The 25,535-nt window shown below is 37.8% G+C and overlaps 2 protein-coding genes across 2 annotated transcripts; both read left to right on the top strand.

Annotated features, from left to right (window-relative positions):
• The first annotated feature begins 1,135 nt into the window (after positions 1-1,135).
• Positions 1,136-12,522, top strand: LOC106165659 (uncharacterized). The gene is made up of 4 exons (XM_087006456.1): positions 1,136-1,326; positions 5,388-5,565; positions 7,153-7,369; positions 11,603-12,522. The coding sequence occupies exons 1-4, from the start codon at positions 1,295-1,297 to the stop codon at positions 11,848-11,850; spliced, it is 675 nt and encodes a 224-aa protein (XP_086862582.1). The 5' UTR covers positions 1,136-1,294; the 3' UTR covers positions 11,851-12,522.
• Positions 12,523-14,280: 1,758 nt separating this feature from the next.
• Positions 14,281-21,970, top strand: LOC106158904 (uncharacterized). Its single transcript, XM_013535030.3, has 4 exons — positions 14,281-15,030; positions 15,612-15,789; positions 16,301-16,517; positions 20,405-21,970. The coding sequence occupies exons 1-4, from the start codon at positions 14,891-14,893 to the stop codon at positions 20,650-20,652; spliced, it is 783 nt and encodes a 260-aa protein (XP_013390484.2). The 5' UTR covers positions 14,281-14,890; the 3' UTR covers positions 20,653-21,970.
• The last annotated feature ends 3,565 nt before the right edge of the window (positions 21,971-25,535 follow it).

Consider the following 25,535-nt stretch of genomic DNA (forward strand, 5'->3'; position numbering starts at 1 on the left):
CCAGATTTATATGAGTTTTCAAGCTCTCCGCTGGAGAGTACATGTACTGTACTTCAATAACCTTTACATGCCTGGATGGTTTGGTGTGTAATAACAAAGACACATGTACAGTACAATGAGAGCAGGTTTTGAAAAAATGCATTTATGGGCATTTGTGGTTTGGTACCTGAACAAAAATGCCCTGGTCGACACGGCAACATCATTATTTAACAAAACATCCTGTCTTGGCGAATGGTGTCGTAGAATTCAGCAGAAATAAAGTTGCATTTTTAAAAAGTCCTAATAATATTAATCCTTTTAGCAGTTTTGTTCATATCACCAAGGCATACCTTTTCTAAACGACTAAATATAGGGCATAATTTGCTCGAGAATATTTCTTATTATACATGTAACATTTCAATGCCACACCACACGTACGATTACAAAAAGCACCCATTGACACAACGCTCTGATCATGGCGCAGTCCATAAAAAAAAAAAAATAAATAAAAAAATGAAAAAAAATGTAGACGAATTGTGCTCAGGGCCATTTAATACAAGGGTGTAGTGGAATTCAGCTGAAAATGTTACAGTATGATACAATCATACATCGCAACGAAATACGGAATTACGTGCCCTCTTCAATGAAAAATTTGTGAATCAAAATGTCAATTTTAGGCAACATGGACAAAGCCCTCTTAAAAATAAGCATATTTCAAACATTTTTGTTACATCTTCTGTCATGTAGCTAATTGTGTTTGAAAAGTTATAAAACCCCATGAAGTTATCAAGTAAGCGAATTTCACAAATATCCAAAGGTGTACCAACCATTTTGAGCACCAGCGTATGACGAACAATACCTCGTAAAATAAATAGGCCCAAAACACTGCCCGAAATGTAATCTTATGCGAGCAACTTATTTTTTGTCTCATATATATATATAGGGGAGACCGGGGCTGGTTGGACCCCGGGGTAAGTTGCCCCCTCCCCCCATCAAGTCTCTTTAATAAAGTTAATATGCTAAATTATTTCATTTGGACTCACTGCCGACGCTTTCTTAGCACTACTGGATACGGTCACTTTATAAATGATGTGATCAATTCTTTTACCCCATAGTTACTTTGTCATAAATTGATGGGGGTCCAACTTACCCCGGGGTCCAACTAGCACCGGTCTCCGTATCTTTGACGAATTTTGCCATTTACTGCAGTTTGTCCTTGTGACATACAATATACAGCGTCACGTGATAGTAACCTAGGTAATCTCGAATAGGCACACAGCCGGGAAGCAAGGAACGACGACACACGTACGCAGAAATGAATCCCAGCTTTGAGGACGTTCCCGTGCGGTAAGATTTTATTTGAATAAGTATGGAAAGCACCTTCTAAAAGTCCCCTTTTTTCGATAAGTCTTAATATCTTAGCTCGTAGAAAACACGAGCCATGTCAATTAGAACAAATGCCTGCCATGGGAATTTTGATTAAAAAGCTGAAAGGGTCAATGAAATGTTTGGCCATATATAGCGATCAGGAGAGATTATATCTGTATTTCTGAATGCAATATAATAGTAACAGCTCCGTGCAAACTCATGGTATTGCAACACGTCGGAATTCAAATTGAAATCAAGTCTATATGCATTAAGTGGATTCTAGGATAACCCCCCGGACAATTCCCCCAGGACAATCCCCCCCGGACGACCCCCCAAGAAATATATATTTATATATAAATATGAAGTAAATAAGTGTTAAGTTCAAAACGTTTCATTCAATTTATTAATATTTTTAGTGTGATAATGCATTAATTCATTAAACAAATTACTTTATAACAAATTCTTTGAATATTGTCAGTGTGGTGGGTAGTAGGTAGGTGGGTATAGTAGTCAAGCAATTACAAGTGACAGATAATCAAAGGGATACTAGATAAGCGGGAGAATATGTTTACTCCACCTCTCCCTAAATAGCACATTGAATCAAGGCTAACTTAATCAAGGGGGGTGGGGAGTAATGAAGCAATTAGAAGTAACAGAGTATTCATCAAAGGGTTAATTGAATCAGTGAGATGATATGTTTATCCCACCTTTACCTGGAGATATACTTTGATCAAATTTTAATTAAATTTTCTGTACTTGTACTCCATGAAAATAAGTCATTGGTTTAATGAAATTAACATTATCTTTCCTCGAGGTGCATCTAGTCCGGTTGCTTAGGGCAAAAAAATGGCCAAATCGTGACACAGCGGATAAAAGCACCAAATTTTGCATGTGGGTACCTTTTGACATACTAAATCAAATTAGAGCCGTAGCCCACGGAAAAAAATTACCGTTTGGCCAAAAAATCCAAAATGGCCGCCAATTTTTGAAATTTTGTAGAAATACATACATATCTATGTTGATTTTTACCAAATTAAGTATTTTCTCAATGTTTTTCACATCCTTATTACCCATATTATGCATATGTGTCAGATAACAAACTAGTGTCCTTGGACTTATTGAAAAATCCAAGATGGCCGCCGTGTGGCATAGGAATACTAGAACATGTACAAGGGTTTTCAACTAACTAATGCCAACTAGGAAGATGCATTGCCCACTATCTAATTAATTTTGTTTCTTATTACACAAATAATATGAGTAGCTAACCTTTATTCACAGGCAATTCGAGAAAAATCCAAGATGACCCCCATATCAAAGGAATACTAGTATTCACGTAGGGTTCTTCTGCCATGGAAATATAATATTAATTGATAAATTAGGTTTGTTTCTGAGTATTTTCCACGTCTTTTTAATTCACATAATACATATGTGATGAGAATGTTATGTATATCCTTTTTGAAAACAAAACAAAACAAAATGGCTGCCGTTAGTCATAGAAGGTGGGGTTCAGTTAATACAGTACCTGCGAGAGATAGGCTTACAAATAAAATGAAGCTGAATTCAGTTGTTTTTCTGTTTTTTTTTTTAGTATTGTTATCCCATGATACATATCTGTTATGTAATTAATGTCCATATTTTATCATTTTGGGGAAATCCAAGGGGGCCGTAGCGATAGTCCGAAGGTTCAATAGTCCGACGGTCCATTGGTCCGAATGTTCACTATAGAACCTTCAGACCAATGAACCCTTGATTAAAAAAGCGATGAAAACGTTACCACTTTTCGTACCAATGAACCTTCGGACTATCGAGACACCCCCAAATCCAAGATAGCCTTCTTTTCCCCATAGGAAAACTGGTGCATTAGATTTTATAGGCACTTCTACGGCAAATGAGGGTAATCATGATGTTTTTTCAAAATACTTAAGGGTATACACTTGTTACCCACCAGATAGATATCTAAAAGTCCAAAAAGAATGTGTGAAATACCGAGAAACAAAATTCATTTTATATTGAACCCAATGTCTCTCTGGCAGTAGTTGACTGTACTATTCCTATTGTGAATTGCAGCAATCTTGAATTTTCTCAAATACGCAAGATGCACACTTGCTACACACCAGATTTATAAAGAGTAAGGTTAATAAGGATGTCAACATGTTTAAACATCAAAGGCTTTATTTCATGTTGGAATCAATGTCTGAACTGTTCTATTAATTGACACCTATGTGCATTTGAATGATATATTCCTATGACAACTGGCAGCTATCTTGGGTTTTCTCCGAATAATACTCAAGGATACATACACTTTCAAAACACACAGAGTCTTTCATAAGGATAAATAGGATATGAAAAACATTTAAAAACGACCCAAAGTTAACTACATTTAAATCGCACTCATTGTATCTCTAGCATAATTTGATTATGTGTTCGAATATTCTAATGACAAAAGGCAGACATCTTGAATTTTTTCAGAATAACCAAAGATACACACATGCTACAGACCAGGTATACATCATAGGGGTAATAATAAATGGAATGAAAAACATAAATTATTTTTAAAACAAACCCATGGAGATGTAATTGTATAATGAACCATATGCCTCTCTAGCAGCAATTGAAACCCACCCATTAGTATTCCTATGTTAAATTGTAGGTATCTTTTTCTCAGAATATCCAAAGATGCACACTATTTACCCACCAGATATATATCATAGGACTAATAAGGATGGGCAAAACTTGATAAGCAAACACAAATTCACCCTGGTAGTAGATGAAAAGCCATGGATGTGCAGTTGTTATTCCAGTAGTATTCCTATGGCCAGTGACGGCCATCTTGGGTTTTCTCAAAATGATCAAATATGCACATTTATTACCTGCTAGATATGTATCACAGTGTAATAATAATGTGTAAAATACTAAAAAAATAAACTGAATTTGATAGTGAATTAGCTGGCATTAGTTCCAACCCTTTGTAATACTAGAAGTATTCCTATTACATATGACGGCCATCTTGGATTTTCTCAAAATGCTCAAGAATACTGTTAGTTACGCACCACATACATATTGTGTGGGTAGAAAGGATGTGGAAAACACTCAGAAACCAGCTTAATTTGATAGTGAAAAACGAATCTTTCCAGTTGCCATTAGTTGAATCCCCCATATACTAGAATTCCTGTGGCACATGGCAGCCATCTTGGATTTTCCAAAATGCCCAAGAACACTTCGTAGTTACTCACCACAAAAATATTATGTGGGTAACAAAGATCTGAGAAACAGACTTAATTTGATAGTGGACAACCTATCGTTCTAGCTGGTAATAGTTGTGCACTAGTATTCATATGGCTGTTATATGGCAAATGACAGCCATCTTGGATTTTTTCAAAAAGTTCAAGGGGACTTGTTTGCTATCTGACATATATGAATAAAATGGGTAATAAGGGTGTGGAAAACTCTGAGAAAATAATTTATTTGATAAAAATCAACATAGGTATGTACATATTTCTAAAGAATTCAATAAATTGGCGGCCATTTTGGATTTTTTGGCCAAATGGTAAATTTTTTCCGTGGGCTACGGCTCTAATTTGATTTAGAATGCCAAAAGGTACCCACATGCAAAATTTAGTGCTTTTATCCGCCGTGTCACGATTTTTTCCTTAAGCCACCGGACTAATCATCACACTAAGAAATAATATAAAATGGATGAAAAGATTAGAACTTTATACTCTTTCCTTTATATTTGTACATAAATATATATTCTTCAGGGGGGAATCGTCCGGTAGGGATTATCCTGGGGGGGGGGGGGTGTCTGGGGGGGATTGTCCTGATACCGATCAAATGCTGACCAAATATATAACATTCCGATCTCAAGTATACAGTAGCTTATAAGCGCGTCTTATTATCTCTAAAGTTTTTGCTGTAGTCAGCAAACGCATCTTTATGATTAACAGTGATTGAAATGGCCCTAGCCAACACATTCAAATCTAACCAAGAATAATTTCCCTGTTAGTTTCGTATGCAAGTGTATAGTCAGCGTCTTCTCTCAGGTCTCACATGGACGACGCCCATATTGAATGGAGGGATGGTAAACCTGATTATCACGTCATCAATGAACTTTATCAGAGGGAGCGATCAAAAACCCACAAGCCCGACTCCCTGGAGAAGACAGTAGAGAATTTGGTGAAGACATTTGAAATGGAGGTATCGCATAAAAAGAATCCCCAAGTAAGAAATGAAATATTACATCCTATATAACCAAAAAAGGCACTTACATGTGCAATACTTATTATACATGTACACATACCCTTATTATCAATTAACATATGTAGGCAGACAGTTCAGACAACAATTTTAAAGGGAATCTTTTTTTTCTGTAAAAAAGAACCTTAAGCATCGTGTACCTAGATCAATTTCACCTACCTTTTCTCGGCATAAGGGGTGTTACGTTCGAGCCCCTAAACCCCCGCACCCCCTGGCTACGGGTCTGAAGGTAGACGAATATCAGTGTGTGGAGAGGGTGCTCGGCTCATGTCTTAATTAAAATCTTTCGTATAAAATACGGCATTATTACGGCATAGATGGGAAGTTGTTAGTCTGTGTCTGTGTGTGCGTGTGTGTGTGTGTGTGGGGGGGGGGGCTGTTTTCAGAAAGCGCTTTATGACCTACATCAGCTGAAAGTCGGTGTGGTGGTAGGGATATACGGTCGGTTCGTAGTTTTTAAAACAGACAACACGTTAAAGTGGGCCCGTTTCATATCTGGGAAAGAAAACCTGCTTAGCCAGCTGGCAATGCACTTTCCTTGAAGGATTTTGCAAGTGTGATGCGGCAACGAATGAAAGCTTTAAGAGATCAGTCACGGATATTTTTCGGTATGTTTCTCTCTTATCCTACACCGTAGTACCAGCATTGTCTACAGCAGTGTCTGTTCATCATGTTTTGCGTTTCATTTTAATTCTACCTGCACAGACGAAATTCAAAGCGCATTAACCCTTTCATCCTTATAACTTAAAAGTTGTCTCATTTCTCGCATATTCTCGCACTTTTCTAGTCTCGTGTGATGTATGCGTCATTACCCTAAGTGTCAATCTCATGTATCTGATTGTGAAAATCCATTCCTTTACAAAACAAAAAGCACTACAAACGATATGCATGATGTGGAAATGGCACAGATATCACAAACAATTGGAAAAAAAAAGAAAATGACAGCTGTTATATTTACTCTATTGCTTTTACTGCTTACACTCCGTCAGTCTTATATAAACAGACCTCTTTTGTTGTGACTGTATCGTTCAGGTGTCTGTGTATCATGTGACACCACCGTAGCAACTAGGCAATTGGCGGTATTTGTTGTGCTTAGCAACGGGAAATATAAACGCCAAAATCTTATACTCTCGAGGGAATTTTGTTTTTAATCAGGATATGCATTTTGATGATAATAAACCCTGTTAGTACCCTTAAGGGAATTGAGTACTTTATAGTCTTTTTCCTTATCTGCATGGATAATAAGGATAAACATTGTCATGTTATCTGTCACAGTTAAAAGTTTTAAATATTATTGTAAATTTGCTTATTTGAGTTGATGTCGTAACAGCTGCGTTTTTGAAGTTGTCAGAGCAAAAAATTGAAGGAATTAAGGCGTTGCATGTTATTACTTAATGTAAATAAGGAATCATCTGTTATTGGCTCTACCGGTATGTGTCCATCTTCCAAATAACTGTGTTGATTTAATACACGCATCTGTTTCATCTAATCTGTGTTTAAATGTAGCGTCATGTCCGATTTAAATTGTCACATCCTCTTTGTTTTCCGCAGGAATGGAAAAGTGTCGCATACGACGTTTTTAAAATGCAGATAAATGGTGGGAAATACTTCAGCGCAGACGAGCTTGCAGACATCGGTAGCTACAACGCGCTTTTGGCCGATGCACCCCTGTACAAGGCATCAGAAGAAACGTTTGAGTCCTCTCATAATGATTTTCGAGGCGCTTTTCCCGGTGGTTTTGCCTGGGAGGTGCTGGAGGTCATCTCAGGTAGGGCATTGTTCGGCATTTGGCAGTGGCAGATCCAGGGGCCTCTAAAGGATGTTTGTAAATTCTATTTTGACTAGTTGAACGATACAGGCGAAATCTGACCGCAATAAAGAATGCCACACGGTTTCAGTGTTCTACCCAGAAATGGTCATGGTCCCCAATTCTTTAGAGAAACAGACGGCAATGTTTTGCCGTTAACATTGGCTTCCTTAGAGGTCGTCTGGTATTCTTACCTGCTAAAACCAGTCTGGTGTTCACAAGGGGGGGGGGGGGGCTTGAAAACGCGTTTTGGTGGCAATTTGCCCCTCATTCTAAACGGAATGGGTGGTCTTCGTTTAGTTGCAGCAGCAATCCTGGATGACAGTGAGTCTTGTATCCTGGTGGTTAGATTTCGATGCATTGGGCGTGGCCTCTGTGTAGGTACATCGGTCTGGGCATAACTATAAAACTGTGCGGACCGTTCCGTGTGACACAATAATCTGTGTGGCAATTTCTGGGTTTTTATTTTGCACCTTTCTTGCACAGACTAACTTTTTTTGTAAAACACTGCTTAGTTCATTTTACGCACAACAAAACTGACCGTTTACATGCAAAATTTCAAATTTTTTTATACAGTAGTTGCCGACATATGGATACTTTTTCGACAGAACCATTCTTTGCCAAAGCCAAGCTTTGGCCTGGTACAAAGAGCACTACCCAATTAAATCAATGCATAGTACGCAATGCAGCAATACTACAGACATGGTAGTCAGATAATTGGTAGCGACAAACCACACTTCTCCATTCATAAATCTTATATAAGAATTGTGTTTTTGAAAAAAGAATGCATTTTTACCTATGCATACCATTGAAACTGAAATACTCCACAGTCTGTAGAATAATGGTTGTTCAAGATATAGCTAAACCAGACCGCCTTTTTTTTAATATATATAACCCAACTAATGAATTGTCCTTTTTTAACAATGTAGCAATAAATAAATGTCATTGGCCTTTGGGATAAAAAATAAATATCAAATATTCAATAAGACTAAATAATGTATTATGATGTAATGATTGAGCATAAGTTTTTATTTACAAACAATTCAGCACCAATTTCATTGGTGGAGTTGCAAAGATGAGTCCATCTTTCCTTCCTTTAAATATTCATTATTATTATTATTATTATTATTATTATTAACATTTTTTTGCATATTAGGCGGTCTTTTGATCCTAAATCGTCAGGAAATTTTCTCCTTCGCGGATGCGTAACACAAGCCTGCCATTGCATACGCAGACTACAAAAATATGTATGACAACAACATTGAGTTGATAGCATTGCGCAAGCAAACTATGTGCGTAATAACAATGCACCTGCGTGGGGTGCAAAAAATTCAGTCGGCGAAACAGATCAGACAACAAACTAGTCAGTCATTGTTTGCCTTTCCAAATAACAGGATGAATGCAACAAAAGCTTTTGTAGCTTTGAAAGGGGCACGCATTGTACCACTATGTATAATACAATTTGAAAAATACGTATTGTCAGGATCCATTAGCAAGTTATTGTAGGTAGTTTGCATCGAATCAAACAACATTCATTATGGAGGTTTAGAAATGGTCCTCTGCCTTGACACTATGATTCACTTGGTTTAATCAGTAAAGCTATCATTATAATATAGTGTATGTAGTGTAAATCCAAGACTGTCTCAATCTTAATTTAATTTTCTAATTTTTACCATGCCTTTACATTGTGTAAGGAGCCCTAGATGGTAACGTATATTACGGGTGATTTAATTTCGATTTTTATATTGCGTTCCGATATATTTTGTAGTGATTCAGATATGGTATATTATACATGACCTAAGGGTGTTTTTATCAATATATAAACTGTAACTCAAGGGGCTTTGCGTCATGGCTAATACTGTGTAACGTATGTTTCCTAAAAAAATTGTCAGAAAGTTTCATCTTACCCAAGTACGTGGTGCAAAAGAACCCAGGACTTTTTGTTGCTGACTGAAAATTTATACACTGTAAAACAGTGTTTAACTTTTAAACACATAAAACACACGTTTAGCACCTGAACGCGTTTAAAATGTGTGTAAAAGCTAAACATGCATGGCTTTTCAGGAGTCTCACAGAAGAAAAAGCTACACATGTTTAGCATCGTTACACGTTTAGCTATGTGTTTAGCTGCTTCACCGGTTTATGATTATGTACTAAGTTTATTGCAAAGCTAAACACATTGGCTAAGCACTTCCCCCCTGCTAAGCGCGTGGAGCTGCTAAATGTGTTTAACTGCTAAACGCGTGGAGCTGCTACACGCGTGGAGCAGCCTGCTCGGATACTTAGTGGACTTCCTTGCACTATTTGAAATATGTCTTATAAGTACTAAGTGAATTTTGCCAAAATCCTGTAATAAACCTCCCAACAAGCCTAAAGGCCTAGGCCATGTTTTCAGTCTACCATGGTATAAAAGTGCATTTTATTCTGATTCCTTATTAATGTATCCAACTATGTTTTTACTTTAGACCTTAATGATAAAAAAGGTAAGTAGAAAGCATTATATTCATGGGCGGATGTAGGATTTTGGAAAGGGTGGGGTCCAACCTTCAGGAATTAGAACAACAACCTAAAAGAGGCCTCACTTTTTGCAATTTTTAAAAAAGATAAGATAAACTCGAGAAGCCATTCATTTTTGAAGATTTGATCGTCAGCATCTACCTGTATCGTTTGACTCCATCTGTCTTTCAAGTCTTTCAAGGCACAACAAAATAACACAGTATGCCACAATGATACAATATTACATGGAGCGAGCTGGCAAAAACAACAACAACAACAACAAAAAAACAAAAATAATATAATTACCTTCTAAATGACAGAAGTGTGCAATAATTCAGGTATCAATATTAATTGCAAAGTCATGTAACTCAGCTTTCATCTGTGTCATCACATGTTTCACTGCCTGTATATTATAATTTATATTTTAGTATATATATACTAAATTTTTTACATATTTCATTACGCTTATTTGTTAGGTCACAAACTTTTGTAAAAATGTGCTAGAGCTTATAATGATTACCATTGAAGCAGGGATAAAGTTCTTGGTCTGGCAGAGAAAGATATTTTCGTTTGCTAACTTTCAGTGCGTCAGATATACAGTATCAGGGTCAAAAAATAACCAGCCGTCTGTAAACTGCGCTGCGACGCACGGAAGTGCGGTATAAAAGATGTAAACTCTCCCTTTTTTATTTATAATATTGTATTAATGCTATGTATTGGCCTGGTTCATATATTGCCAAACATATTCAGGTTTAACGTGTGTAACATATTCTAGAAGCTAAACGTGTTTATCAGCTAAATCCTTTAAAAAAATGAGACAAATAATTTAGAACATCACTTATAAATTTGATTAGGAGCGAAACACTGTTTTTACGGTGTATTGTGACTCCATGATAGTTTGACATTTCTGATAAATTTTTTTTGGACCACGAATGGAAAATAGATGATTTAATGGAGTAACACAGTACCTTACAGTATGTGCGTGTCAGGTAAGGGTTTTGAATCAAAATCCCCTGCACCCTCTGAACCAATCTCTTTTTAATTCAAATAAGCTGTAAAGGTAGATAACCGATCGGTTTGCTGATCAAGTCTAGAAATAGACAACAGGACTGGTGCAAAAATTATTATACTCATGTACATTATAATGTAATATAATTGGCAGATAACCAATATGGAAATTAAAGTAGATCTTTCTACAGTATAACTTAAGGTGGGCAAGATAGAATAGGGCAAAGAACAATGAAAGATATTATAGATACATGTGTTCCATGGTATAACATTAGGCGAGCCTTTTTTATTTTTACTTATAAACGACAGAAAAATATTTAGAAATTTGCACAAACAAGTAGAATAGCAAGAAAAAATCGAAATGGACATGTGTACTGGATCAATTACTTTTAAAGATATTCCAACTAACGATAAATTGGAGCTTCTTGTCATGTATATCATAATCTTAGATTATGCAACATGCACCGACAATCTTGGTAAAGGGTAATCAGAATTTAAAGAAGTATTTAAAGAAAAAAGGACTGGGAGTTACCAAGTTGAGCAACTACTTCACCTAGCTCTTCTAATGAATGGGTTTGTTATAAATTCGAAAAGTCACGATCAAAAGACGTTATTCAACTCCAATTAAGATTCTTTCTTTGAGTGAAAAACACAGCATGCAAAGTTTGTTACAGAATAAGATTGTTTCAGGTCCGCCTGTGGTAACGTTTACTTGGCGGCACTGGGCCAAATGGACCGGACCTTACAAGGGGGTGTCGCCCTCTGGCGAGAGGATTGAACTGATAGGCTGTGCCATCACTACTGTGAATGAAAACCTCCAGGTTGAAGAGCTAAAACTTTACTACGATCCTAACCCCATTCTGGCCACCTTACTGAAACTGAACACAGGGACAGATGAGGGAGCCACCGGATGCCCGTTCCACAAGAGCATGAAGTGAAAGTGTGCTACGTGTACTTGAAGTAAGAAGAATCACGCGATAAGAATTTTGCTTTGTTTAACTATATGACTGCATAGACTTCCTCTCCTAATCCATATAATACAGATTAGACCAAACGATGAGTTTGGGTATTGATGTAAACGTTTGATGCTTAAGTCTTCGTTCTTGTTTGGTTCGAAATGTTATTCATTGTTTCTAAATTGAAACAATATTATGATAATTGGTGTTGTTAGCTCCTTCTTAGGCAATAAGTCAGAGTGTAGTTTAGTTATTCGGTTATTTTTATCATTTATACAGAAAAGCAAAAACTCTGTTAAAGCTTATGAATATTCAGAATATAATAATAACCTCAGCTGAGTATCTTAAACAATGCACCCAAAGTAATTTGAATAAACAATCAGTTATGATTTAGACCCAGAAGAAATGGTCTCGATTTTAAAAATGTTAGAGAATACATATATCTAGGACCTAGGCTGCGCCACAAGTAATATAGTTATATAAAGTAGATGTCTTGATGATTGTGTTTTTTCCTCTTGCTTTCTTTGCTTTTGCTTGGCTAATAGGAGAGCTTCATAGCAAGTTTTTACTGCGTCAAGAATTGATCTTTTAAGATACGCAGCATTCATGCACATACATGCAGGCCTTTCACGGATTGTCGAAGTGAACGAACAAAAGCTTCCTAACATTTTTCAAAAACTAAAATAAAACATCTTTTATATCCCTTGACAAAAGCAGGTAATTTGTCATTCACCGAGATAGCATAGAATACAATAAGCTGGGAAGCCTGTGGCTATATATCGAATAGATTTACCCTCAGTTTAAAACCGGCTTAGATAAAAAATTTGTTCTACTCTTTTATTCCATATGGTCTGACAGGAAAATACGTTTAGAAATAGACATGCTGTTTCACTTTTGCGAGTAAAATATTGGAAGTGTTATGAACTCAAATGTCCGTTAACGCCATGCATGTATCCCTTGCCATTATGCCATGGTTTGAACACCTAGACTGGAACTTTTTTCGCTGTCAAAGAGGTGAGTTGGCCAACCAATAAAAATGCATGGCCCTCAATCCTATAATAGCATCACCGAGTTAATTCAACTAAAAAAAAATCAGTTTTAAAAACATGTCTCGCAGCACCTGACTGCTTTCATAACAAAGCCAAGTTTTGTTTAACCCAAGGCTCCCTAGCGTCTAGGGAGCTTCGCCAAATATAAGACAAGTGGTGGAATGCTATGGCTGAGAAAATCTGGACCATCGATGACCCAGGAGACAAAAACGCTCTTTCAAGGATTTAAAAACCGTAATTGAGACTTGGGGAGGGGGGCTTAAACAAATTCAATCCTCTCTGCTAATGTCAAGAGTCTTCTAACCGAAAGAAATGAGATCCTGGAAGATATACTTCAATCAATTACTTAATCAAACGTCTAATGTAGACATCTCAGCCCTTGCCTCAGCATGTTACTCTACACAACTTCATCATCATCATCATCATCATCAGGCTGTTCATTACCGAAGATGACTGACTGAATTGAGCTACAGACTTTTCGCAGACAGGCCGTCATGTAGACTTTGAGACCACCTTAGGATTTGCTGACATCCGTTGCATTGCCTACTGCTTGAACTAGCCGTTGAATATCGACGACCATGTGCACGTTGTTGTCACCCCAGTGAAGTCGGTGGATGGGAGGCTACTCATGGACCTTGAAGATATCAAGACTAGATGGAAGGAGCACTTCAGTAACTTATTTAACCAAGTGGGATCTGCACAGGCAGATGCATGACAGCAGCTGAAGAAAAAACCAAAATTGAATGAGGTGTGTGGAGAATTCTGCATGGAGGAACTGCAGAATGCTCTCAAATGCTTAACAAGTGGTAAAGCGCCTGGACTCGATGGTATTCCTTCAGAAAATGGTGAAGTAAAGCATGAAGCTCTATTATAGTTATTCAACTGTCAACCGTGAGACCTTGTGGAAGGTTCTGGAAACTCATGGATGAATTGACGCCAACTGGATTTTGTTCTGTACAGGGTGTTCTGTTTTGAGTGTGGGAAAAGTCCCGGAGCAATGGAATGTACAAAACTTAGGCGATCTTTAAAAGAAGTTCGACATGGGGTAATAAGCCTAAGATGAAACAAACCCATGTAATGGGTCTGATGGTATTGCCGCCAAATTTTTTCAGAAAGACAGGAACAATATCTTGAGTCAACTATACAGTTTGTCCCAAGCCATCTAGTAGTAAGGCAAGCCCTGCAAGATTTAAAGACGCTTGTGGCATCCCTATTTGCAAAAGAGGAAATAAGCAGGATTGTGGTAATCATCGGGGTATCCAAAGCCCAATAAAACCCTAAATGGTCAACCACTCGAGGTAGTAAACGCTTGACATATCGTGGAAGCACCATCTACGTTAACAACAGTCGTGACACAGTGTGAAAACGACTAAGCATCCGCCTTCGAAGAAAACGCAAGGTCTATCACGGCAACTCCACTGGAATGGCCACCAGATTCGTATGGATGATTCCAGACTCTTTGAATACATCTTTTATGGCAAACTACAACAAGGAAAAAGAAATGTTGGAAGAGCCAACGCTGCGGTGGTATGACTAGACTAACTTACAATTTTCTCTTTTTAATTTCTGGGTGGAAGAAGGCATGATCGTTTTATCTGGCAATATCGTATTGCTAGGGCCTCGCAGGACTACAGAACAACGTTTGGAGAGAGCTACGACTGCGGCTTTAAGACTGTGTTAACTTACAACATTTTTGTCTTTTTTTAAAGGAAGAAGGCATGATCGTTTTATCTGGAAATGTCGAATTAATAGGGCTGTCAGGGCTACTGAACAACGTTTGGAGTGAGAAACAACTGAACACAGTAACCGTCAAGCACACCGGTCTACCTCCCAACAATGGCCGTGCCACTCAACACCCATAGTGCTACCAATACTGTGGTAGATCCTGTCCTAACCACATTCGGCTCGTGTCCTGCAAGAGGAGAGTCGCAGTCGTCATACTCTTGAGTGACAGCCAATCATGTACCCGTGGCATGACGCACACAGCGTCACGTGATATCAAATTGATTTTTAACACGAAGAGGAAGACGTATAGGCACACATCCCCTAAGCAAAGAACGCCGCCACAAGCACGTATAGAAATGAATCTCAGCTTTGAAGACGCTCCCGCCCGGTAGGTAAACATTTTGGCTTCATTTTATTATGATAAAATTTGAAAGCACTTTCATTAAAATTTGCTCATCGTCTGAGTCATCGGCATACAATTATGATTTTTATTTAAAAACGGACGGTCAACGAGATGTTCGGACAGAGCGATCAGGAGAGGTGCTATTGCAGGTTGCAGTACGATAGTTACAGTTCTGTGCAAACTGCTGATATTTCATCACATCCAAAGGTCCTTCATTATTGGGTTTGTTTCTTTAAAGCGGACTTTATTGGCCAAATCTCAAACAAAAATATAATGTTGTTTGCTGACTCGTTGTAGATGAGATTAGAATGTGTATAGTTATTTGGTATGAAATAATAACTTTACAAAGTGATTAAATACTGACCATTAATTGTCTTATTGCACACGTATTAAATTTTAATTATGACAGTAAAAAGGAACAAATGGCAATAAGATTTTATTAAAGCCATTAATATCCAGGGTCTTATTCTTTAATCTTTTTACTCGGTCCACTTTTTTTAGTAAGTTAAGTAATTGAATTAAATTACTTTAACCATTAATGTTTTAACTCGAACATCTTTTCGGAGGTCTCACATGGACGACGACCTTATTAAGTGGAGATGCAACAAACCTAATTATGAAGTTGTCAATAAGCTTTACCTAAAGGAAAGATCAAAGACCCACAAACCCAACTCTGTGGAGAAGAAAATTGAGAATTTAATGAAGACCTTCGAGATGGAGTTAACAAATAAGAAGAATCCCAAAGTAAGAATGAAATATGACAGGCTATGTAATAATCCTATACTTGCTGAACAGCTCTAAGTAAACTTATATATTGACATTGACATGGTCAGACAGACATTTGAGTTTTTTTCTTATGGGAACATTTTTGTCTCCCGTGACGTCGTTCGTTACAGTGAGAGCCCTGAATGTTACAGTCAGTATCCTGAATGTTTACATCATGAGTTAAAAAGCAAAACAAACAAAATCAAAGATGAATGGACAAAGCAGTGGCCATTATTAGTCCAGTTTGGTTCTATTGTTTCAATTAAAGTTTTGATTTTATGTCGGATCATAAAACAAAAATATGAAGAACTAAAGGCGTAGAATATTGTTAATGAATATAAAGATGGAAATATTGGTATAGGCTTGGTATTGATTCATGTTGCACTAAAATTTGATGATTTAATATTTACATGTATTTATATATTTTAAGCTGTGTGTCAAGGTAGCATTTATTCTGATTTAATTATCACACCCGGTTTACTTTCAACAGGAATGGAAAAGTGTCGCATACGACGTTTTTAAAATGCAGATAAATGGTGGGAAATACTTCAGCGCAGACGAGCTTGCAGACGTCGGTAGCTACAACGTGCTTTTGGCCGATGCACCGCTGTACAAGACAACAGATGAAAAGCAGGAGATCCTTCATGGGCAATATAAAGAAGCCTTTCCTGGTGGTTTTGCCTGGGAGGTGCTAGAGGTTATCTCAGGTAGGACATTGTTTTGTGTGTTGCCGGTACCAGATCCAGGGATGGGGTGGGAAGATTGTATGCCCTAGGTCTGCATTCATTTACTGTTGTATGGACAAATGGTAGTTGGTACACGTAGACAGTTTTGTTTTATACACTTCTGCATGTCGGTGCTTATGTGTTCCCTTGATTATTGATTTATTTATCATTATTATCACCATATTATCATTTTGGCAAATTGGGTACCCTGAATCATAAAAAATGCCAACGCATGCCTACATAGCACTGTCAGACTAGATCAAATATGTATTCCAACAAATAGCAATGATCATGCTATGTAAAATAACAGTGCAACCGCGTGAAGTGAGACAGCGGAAAAAAGTCATTCTGCGAAACAGGTCAGACAACGCTCGAGTCATTCATAGTTTGTCTTTCATGAAACCCGTATAGAATGCAGAAACAGCTTTTAAAGTATAAGGAACAACGGTGGGTTTGTAGAAATGTTCAAGCACAACTGTGTAAAATAACAATGAACAATGAAGTGGGACAACCAAAACAAGTCAGACAGCCAAACAAATCTGACAGCGAAACAAGTCTAACAACGAAACAGTCATTATTTGACTTTTCAAATACCAGTGTGGAATGCAGAACCAGCTTATTTAACATTATTATCATAGTATAATTTGGCACATTGGAGGCCCTTAGGGTCCTGAATCGACAAAAATACACACTTTTTTCTCCTCAAATCCCCCAAGGATGCCAACGCACGCAATTAATTGGCCTAGACAACACAAACAGGTCAGAAAACGAAACAAGTCAGTAATTGTTTGTATTTCTAAATATTGGTATGGAATGCAGAATCAGCTTTTTAAGATTTAGAAACAGCGTTGAGAAATTAGCAATGTTTAACAATTTATGTAAAATGCCAGTGCGCCGGCGTGAAGATAGACGGCGAAACAAGTCAGACAACAAAACAAGTCAGACATCGAAACAAGTAAGTGAACTCAACAAATGAGACAACGAAACAAGGTAAACAGTGAAATAGGTCACACAAGAATCAGCCACTGTTTGTCGTTCCAAGTACCAGTACAGAATGCAGAATCAGCTTTTTAAGTTCAGAGGAAGTTGTTCGCGCTATACCACTATGCTATATATATCAACGTTTGTGTGTGCAGGTGAGGAGTTCTTCAACTAAACACCCCTTACTCTCTCTGTGGCCCCCTCTTTTGATGCAATTGTAGCTTAGAAAGTAAATAATCATTTCGTTGATCAAGTACAGATAAACATCAAGAATCTTAGACTTAAGGTAGTAATTAACAGTAAATTGTCAAAATTTGGGTGTTTTTCTGAATTTGTCAGTATTAGATAGATGAAATATCAACTACATATCAGCCTATCTTAAAATAATGGAAGTTTACAAATAAACCCGTAATTTTAGCCTAATTGCTGATTTACCCCTGTGGTAGCGTGTCTGAGTTTTAAAGTAGGTCACACTTGTCCATATATGTGTTTGATTGGCAGCTCCACTGTGCAGCTGTACATTTCCCGTACTAGATTGCTGCTAAGCCTTTCACATTCTGTGAGTAACGTCGCGCTTTCATTTGCCAAACAATACTTTTCATTTTGAATTTATCAGTGAACTTAATTCTGACGATCTATTAAAGCTTTAAAAAGCAGACATATAGATGAGACGTATATGGGCAAAGGCACTCCCCCTAGGTGTCACGTGGTGAAGAAGGCTGACGTCACGACTAACATGGTGGCTGCTGTCAATGCATGGAGGGGGCCTCCGGATGAAAATGTTCAATAATAATGTTGAAAATGGATGAAAGACATAGTGACAGTTACATAGGCAGTGAGTAGAGGGCTGAACCAGTATAAATAACTAAATTTCTCAGCTTGCCAATGCAGCTCACTGATTATATAACGTTGGAATCTCCGGGGAGCACTAAAAGGCTGATTTCTCCGCTTCAGTTTATGGCTTCAAGAGAACGATTTAGACCAGTGTCAAAATTAATTAGAACTCTCAACAGATGAAAGCTGGTATTCATTCATTAGATCTAAGGTTTGTCTGAAAGTATGTGTCTGGGATTTCATAACATCAGCTCCGTTTTCAACTTAGGCATGCTTTAGTTAGGCTAGGGGGTCTCGTTGAACTGGAAACCAAGTTTATTTTGATATCTCTGCTAATTTAACACATATCGCTAATTTGAGGCGCATTCTTGTTGATCCCTATGAGGGCTCACCAGTCAAGCTGTCTACACATGTCCATTTGTAGTGGACTTCTAGTTTTTAAGGTGTAAAGATCATGTTGAGCACACCTATTAAGCATTATATCTCATTACGTAACGATTGCATAATAAAATAAGGATATGAAATGAAGAGCTGTTGAAATAAGCTTTCTATTGATATGTAACATGTTGGTATATCTTGGCCGGTTTAGAAGATAGCTACCCCTGTTATCTACATCCTTAAGAAACATTTCTATTCTCACTGCTGTCTTTCCACCTACCAGCAGTCCTTTTTTATCCCTATCTTATACTGTAATTTCAAATGTGAAATTTCTTTTACCCTTGAAAATACCCAAGCCTCACATGATAGCTTAAGACAGTTAACATCTAATTCTGTATAAAGTTTTTCTTCTGCTTGTACATACATTATTATTATTATTATTATGGCTTTGTACAATACAATATACATGCAGTATATTACCAACCGAATGCATTACTAAAATGCAAATTAAAGTGGATCTAACTGTGACTGAAGGTTGAAAAGTTAGGACAGTGCAAAGAACAATGGTCATAATAGTACAATCAATAATGCCTTACATGATATGACATAAGGTAAACGTAAAATTTTCGTTATTTTTATTTTTAAACAACAGAATAATTAACAGACAATTTTCTTTAGAATCATTTGCACAAAGACTGACTAAATAAAAATCAGAACAGACAGATGCATTAGTTCAGTTGCTTATACAGTAGAAATATTCAAAATAACGGTAAAATACAACTTCTCGCCATATCTGTATGTTTATCATAAACACAGATTATGGAATGTGCACTAATAATTTTGTAGATAGTAATCACAATTTACAAAAATTTCTTCGTGTTGTGCAACTACTTCACCTCTTCTTTTAAATGATCTTGTTATAAAGTTGGAACGGGAACTAAATTTTTGATGATGCTGTTGAACAGTTTGTATAAGTTGCTTTTTGGAGACTTAGTATCAAGTTTTAGGATTAAGATTTTGCTGACAAGAAATTATACGTTGAACAGAGATTTAGAAAGTGGCATTTGTAGTTTTGATAACAATTTGTACGGATATTTATAGGCAAATGTTCGCACATACACGCACGTCAGCATTTTTGCCAGACGCAGGAATAAAAAATTCTTTTTTTATTCCCAAATATTCCTTCTGTGTCCACGATACATCATACAACATTTGAAAAAGGTCGACTATTTTAGGTAAATAGATATAATAGAATCATGTGTTCCATGGATTAACAATAGGCGAGCCTTTATTTTTTATTTTTACTTATCAGCGTTTTGCACATATTAGGAAAATAGCTAGATAAAAATCGAAACGGACATGTGCACTAGATCAGTTACTTATAGAAATATTCAAACTAACGGTAAACGGAGCTTTTTATCAATTTTGCAAGTTTATTATAATCTTAGATTGTGCAAAATTCACTGACTATCTTGGTAAAAGGCAATCAAAATGTACAAAAGTTTTTTTTAAAGAAAAAGGGACTGGGAGTTACCAAGTTGAGCAACTAGCTCTTCTAACGCTTTGTTATTCGGAATGTCACACGACCAAAATACGTTATTTAACTCTAAAAGAATTTTTTTTGCGTGAAAGACAGAGCTTACAAAGTTTGTTATAGAAAAATATTGCCGTTTCAGGTCCGCCTGTGGTAACGTTTACTTGGCGGCACTGGGCCAGATGGACCGGACCTTTCAAGGGGGTGTCGCCCTCTGGCGAGAGGGTTGAAATGAAAGGCTGCGCCATCGCTACTGTGAATGAAAACCTGCAGGTTGAAGAGCTGAAAGTCTACTACGATCCTAACCCCATTCTGGCCACTTTACTGAAACTGAACACAGGGACAGATGAGGGAGCCACCAGATGCCCCTTCCACAAGAGTATGAAGTGAAAGTGTGCTACGTGTACTTGAAGCAGGAAGAATCACGCGATAAGAATTTTGCTTTGTTTGACTATATGACTGCATAAACTTGCCCTCTTAATCCATATAAAAGTAAAGCACTGTTGAGACCGAACGATAAGTTTGAATATTGATGTAAACTTTTGATGCTTATGTCTTCGTTCCTGTTTGGTTCGAAATGTTATTCATTGTTTCTAAATTGAAACAATATTGTGAAGTAGGTGTTGTTAGCTCCTTCTAAGGCAATAAGTCAGAGTGTGGTTTATTTTATTCTGTTATTTTCATCATTTATACAGAAAAGCAAAAACTCTGTTAAAGCTTATGAATATTTAGAATATAATACTTACCTCAGCTGTGTATCTTAAACAATTCTAAATGCACCCAAAGTAATTTGAATAAACAATCAGTTATGATTCAGAACCAGAAGAAATGGACTCGATTTTAAAAAGTTAGAGAATACATATATCTAGGGCCTTGGCTGCGTCACAAGTAAAATAAATAGAGGTCTTGATGATTGTGTTTTTTTTCACTAGCTTTACTTGCTTTTGCTTGGCTAATAGGAGGGCTGCATAGCAAGTTTTTACTGCGTCAAGAATTGATCTTTTAAAATACGCAGCATTCATGCACGTATATGTTGCCGAAGTAAACGCACGAAAGCTTCTTAACATTTTTCAAAATCCGTTTTAAGGATGACTGAATTAAAACATGTATTTTATATCCCTTGACAAAACCAGGTGATTTGTCATTCACCGAGATAGCATCTTTACACTCTGTGAGCGGTATGAATACTATAGGTCGGGAAGCCTGTGACTGTATCGAATAGATTTACCCTCAGTTTAAACCTGCTTAGGTAACGATTTTGTTCATCTTTTTAGTCCATATTTAGTCTGACCGGAAAATACGTTTAGAAATAAACAAACATGCTGCTCCATTTTTGCGAGTGTAAAATATTGGGAGTGTTATAAACCCGAACGTCCTAAAGTGATTAGTTTTGCTTCCGTTAACGTCATGACCCTTGCCATTAAGCCATGGTTTGAACACTTAGACTGGAACTTTTTTCCCTATCAAAGAGGTGAGTTGGTAAGCCAATAGGAAATGCATGGTCCTCAATCCTAGGGAACATCAAGAAAATGCGAGGTAAAAAGGTTTACTATGTTAACCTAGCTGGCAGCCCACAACATGGCCGCGGCAACCTCGGTTCTAATGGGGAAATGCTCCTATAACTTTTTAAAGAATTTAACCTGAGCAGCACAAATAGGCCTACTTTCTTTGACGAACACTTCTACTCTTGAAAACACCCTAGGTCTGGGCGCTGGCACCTATTGGACTATATCTTGGTTAGCCAAAAAGCAATAAAGGATGTTTGCCACACCGAGTTATGACAGCAGCAAACTGCTACTCACCCGATCGTATGATTAGATGCCGAATAAAGCTCTCTACTCAGAAACCAAATGTCTTCAATTCCTTCCATCAAAAAGGTAGCCACTGAATCAGTATTCACAAACTATGCCAACTCTTTCCAACTGCAAAGAACAACCTGACAACAATACAGAAAGTAAATGGCATATTTTTAAAAAATGCCTATATAACGAGGCCAAAGTTCATCTTGGTCACCTTAAGTGTAAAAATGCAGACTGTTTTAATGACTGCGACGATAGCATCAAAGAATTAATTCAACTCATAAAATAAGTTTAAAAGTTTGTCTTGCCACGCCTGACTGCTTCCAGAACAAAGCCAATTTTTTCAAGCCAAATTGCGCATGCAGAGGGAGCTCCTCCAAACAGAGACAAGTGGTGAAATGACAAGGGAGAGAAAATCCAGACCCTAGCTGACTCAGGATACAAAACGTCCCTACAAGGCGTTTAAAACATTTTTTTTTTGGCTAGGGGGCTTAAAAAATTTAATCCTCTCTGCAAATGACAAGCTTCTTCTGACTGAAAGAAATGAGAACCTGTAAGACATACTTCAATCAATGACTGAATCGAACGCCGAATGCAGAAAGCTCAGGCCCCCATTTCAAAAAGAATCTTTAATCCGTAGGCCTTATTGACTAGCACGAGCTGAGTGACCTTGTTAGGTCGACAACGCAGCAGTCGACTAGGAGTGCATTTCCAGAGATTTAGATCGATCCATCCGGATCGACCTAACTCCCAGGAGTTGAAGCTAAATTGCAGTCAGCCAATGCGCACGACAGTTAAATTACTCCCTTACAGCTTTTAGTAGGCGGGACAGACGCTTAAGCCGGCTAAGCTGACAGTAATATAGTGAGACTCCCCACAAGGATAGATCGATCTAAAATTTGTAGGAATGGGGTCTGGGAGTGTTTCACAAACACTCTCAAGTCCTAGCTTGGTTTGCTTACGGTAGTCGACGCGCACGAGAAATTCTCCAAGAAATAAAAAAGGTGTAAAAGTCTCTAAAGTCTCGCAAGACATGACCTTTCACTGCCTCTTTCGGCCGTGAACGAGGTTTTATCAACTATAACTATTGTTTTTTTAACTTTATTGATAAATTTGATAAAACATACAAAATATATATTAAAAGGCAGGTAACGGCAAAACATTAGCTTATCCTGGAACGCTGCCATCGGACGTCTAGCGGTCAAAAGTGTAAACAAACCCGCAATCGACTAGTTGATGTTACATTTATTTTTTTTATTTAAAAAATCAATAAATTTCAGTAACATTCCAAGATTTTATAACGCAACATATTGAAGAAGGTATGTACTTTCGAAAATGTGCTAATAATGCTCTCATTTATCGAGTTTTAGTTGAGCTTGCCGACTTAAGACACCGAGGTGGCTAAGCTTCGTCGACTAACAGCCAAGAAAAAGATTCTTTGTGAAACAGGACTTAAGGTGTATTCCCAGAGATTTAGATCGATCCAGAGATTAAAATTTAGATCGACCTAACTCACTGGGGGTTCACGCTAAATTGCAGTCAGCCGAGCGCGCACCATAGTTGATTACCCCCTTACAGCTTTCAGTAGGCGGGACAGACGCTTAAGCCGGCTAAGCTGACAGTAATCTAGTGAGACTCCCCACAGGGATAGATAGATCTAAAAGCTATGGAAATGGGGTCTTAGTGACGTGGGGACTTAATTTCGATGGTAACCAAGCTCTTAGTCAGGGAACTTGACGATTTTTTTTTTTTTTGTGAAAGGGGGGCCAGTTGAAATTGTTAAAATTGTTTAAATCTTTCAGCGTGTTACACAAAACAGACGATCCTTGAAAGAAGTACGGAATGCTCACTCAACACCCATTCCGCTGCCAATACTTTGGTAGATCCTGTCCAACCCACATCCGGCTCGTGTCCTACTAGAAGAGTTGCAGTCGTCATATTCTTGAGTGACAGCCAATGATGTACTTTCGACACGGCGCATACGGTAATGTGCCAAGCATTTCGACGGGCCCAGTCAATCCGACCACAAAAATTATTTTATAAAATTAATTTTTCTGGACTCAAACGATTAATCCATACGTCAAAATTATGGGACAGAATTTTTTTCTTGTTCCGATTGTTCGACCACATCGTCGACAAGACTCGGTAAATTTTCAAGCCAGTGAAATAGATGCTGCATGCCTCGGCCCTTTGTCAATTGTTGTCCTTTCAATAGCTCTCGTCAATGAGGAAGAAACAATTAATTGAAGATCTAATCTGGAAGCATGACGTACCTGTCTTTTCCTTTGTCCCCGATGACAATAATAGTGCTTATAGACATACAAATTTTGCTATTAAGCAGACTTGCCCTCGCTGACTGATTCATCACGCCCGTAACTGGGGCGGGGGGGGGGGGGGGGGGTAAAAAAAAGGTCTATTCTGGATGAAACCAAATATCGACAGTGGGTAAAATACGTCGTAAACACCTTCATATAGACCATATATCGCGTTTGCTAGCAATAAAAAGTTTGGGAAGAATAAGCAATTTATTTTCAAGTTCGATTGAAATATATAGGCAGATGGGGAAACGTTCTTGAAGTCAACACAGCAAGATCTTACATTTACTACAATCGACCGAAAGATCAGCGGGATCGACCGCCCAGACTTCTTGGCGCCAAATACCACGCGCTGTCAAAATCTGACGAACACGTCGCTGTTCACCTACATGGATAACTGATTTGTCAACAATAAAAATGACGTCTTCCTTAACTCCATGGGAGCTTCATAGAGAGTTCCACTGGGTATTTACGTTACCTGTGAGTCACTTTCTATTTCCCTAGATGCATGAAATGTTGATAATAGAGAGCTTTCGCACCTGCACGTTTAGGCGACCGACTACATTTAGCTATCCGTAACCGTAAAATGACCAACGTTTATTTTTTCGTGATTTCGCAGAAAGACCCGGTTAGCCTTTACGGATAGTCGAATTGAACAGTAGGCTGATACATGTTTCACATGCTGTAAAGCCTCGGTCACAACCGGACGCACGAATTTCAGGATCGTAGGTCCCCTGCGATTTTTGGGTGTTGCGAAGGCCGTGGAGGTCGTAGAGGTAGAGGAAAGTCTGCCTTGCGAGTCGCAAGGCCCCATGAGATGTCCTTTCAGGCAGGGACGCTAATTGTAAGGAGCGATGGTCGTGGAAATTGTACTCTTATTTTGAGTTTGTCTTGCTTCCTGTGCACGTGGCACACACTCACCACTTACGAAGGGAATGCAACGCGCGGCGAAAGAAGTGCCCTTTTGCGTCAGTTTTGCTTCACATTTGCCTCACACGTTTGTGGTGACGTACTGACGGCGTACGTCAGTTTTGCTTCCTGTTCTCCTCTCCTTTCTTCTTCCTCCTCTCTTTTTTCTACTATGTAATTTTCTTTCTCTTGCCTTTTGGAGGCATATTAGAAACAAAATTGAGCAAGAAATTGAAATTTTTGAAAATTG

Source organism: Lingula anatina, chromosome 2 (genome assembly GCF_051362555.1).
Source record: "Lingula anatina isolate TDL-2025a chromosome 2, LinAna3.0, whole genome shotgun sequence".
In the NCBI taxonomy this organism is placed as follows: Eukaryota; Metazoa; Brachiopoda; class Lingulata; order Lingulida; family Lingulidae; genus Lingula; species Lingula anatina.

Excerpts from the sequence above, each read along its gene's own strand:
- LOC106158904 (XM_013535030.3), top strand. The coding sequence starts at position 14,891 with ATGACGCACACAGCGTCACGTGATATCAAATTGATTTTTAACACGAAG. Across the intron at positions 15,790-16,300 it reads CAAATAAGAAGAATCCCAAA|GAATGGAAAAGTGTCGCATA; the intron begins GTAAGAATGAAA and ends TACTTTCAACAG. Across the intron at positions 16,518-20,404 it reads GGTGCTAGAGGTTATCTCAG|GTCCGCCTGTGGTAACGTTT; the intron begins GTAGGACATTGT and ends TTGCCGTTTCAG.
- LOC106165659 (XM_087006456.1), top strand. The coding sequence starts at position 1,295 with ATGAATCCCAGCTTTGAGGACGTTCCCGTGCG. Across the intron at positions 1,327-5,387 it reads TTTGAGGACGTTCCCGTGCG|GTCTCACATGGACGACGCCC; the intron begins GTAAGATTTTAT and ends GTCTTCTCTCAG. Across the intron at positions 7,370-11,602 it reads GGTGCTGGAGGTCATCTCAG|GTCCGCCTGTGGTAACGTTT; the intron begins GTAGGGCATTGT and ends AGATTGTTTCAG.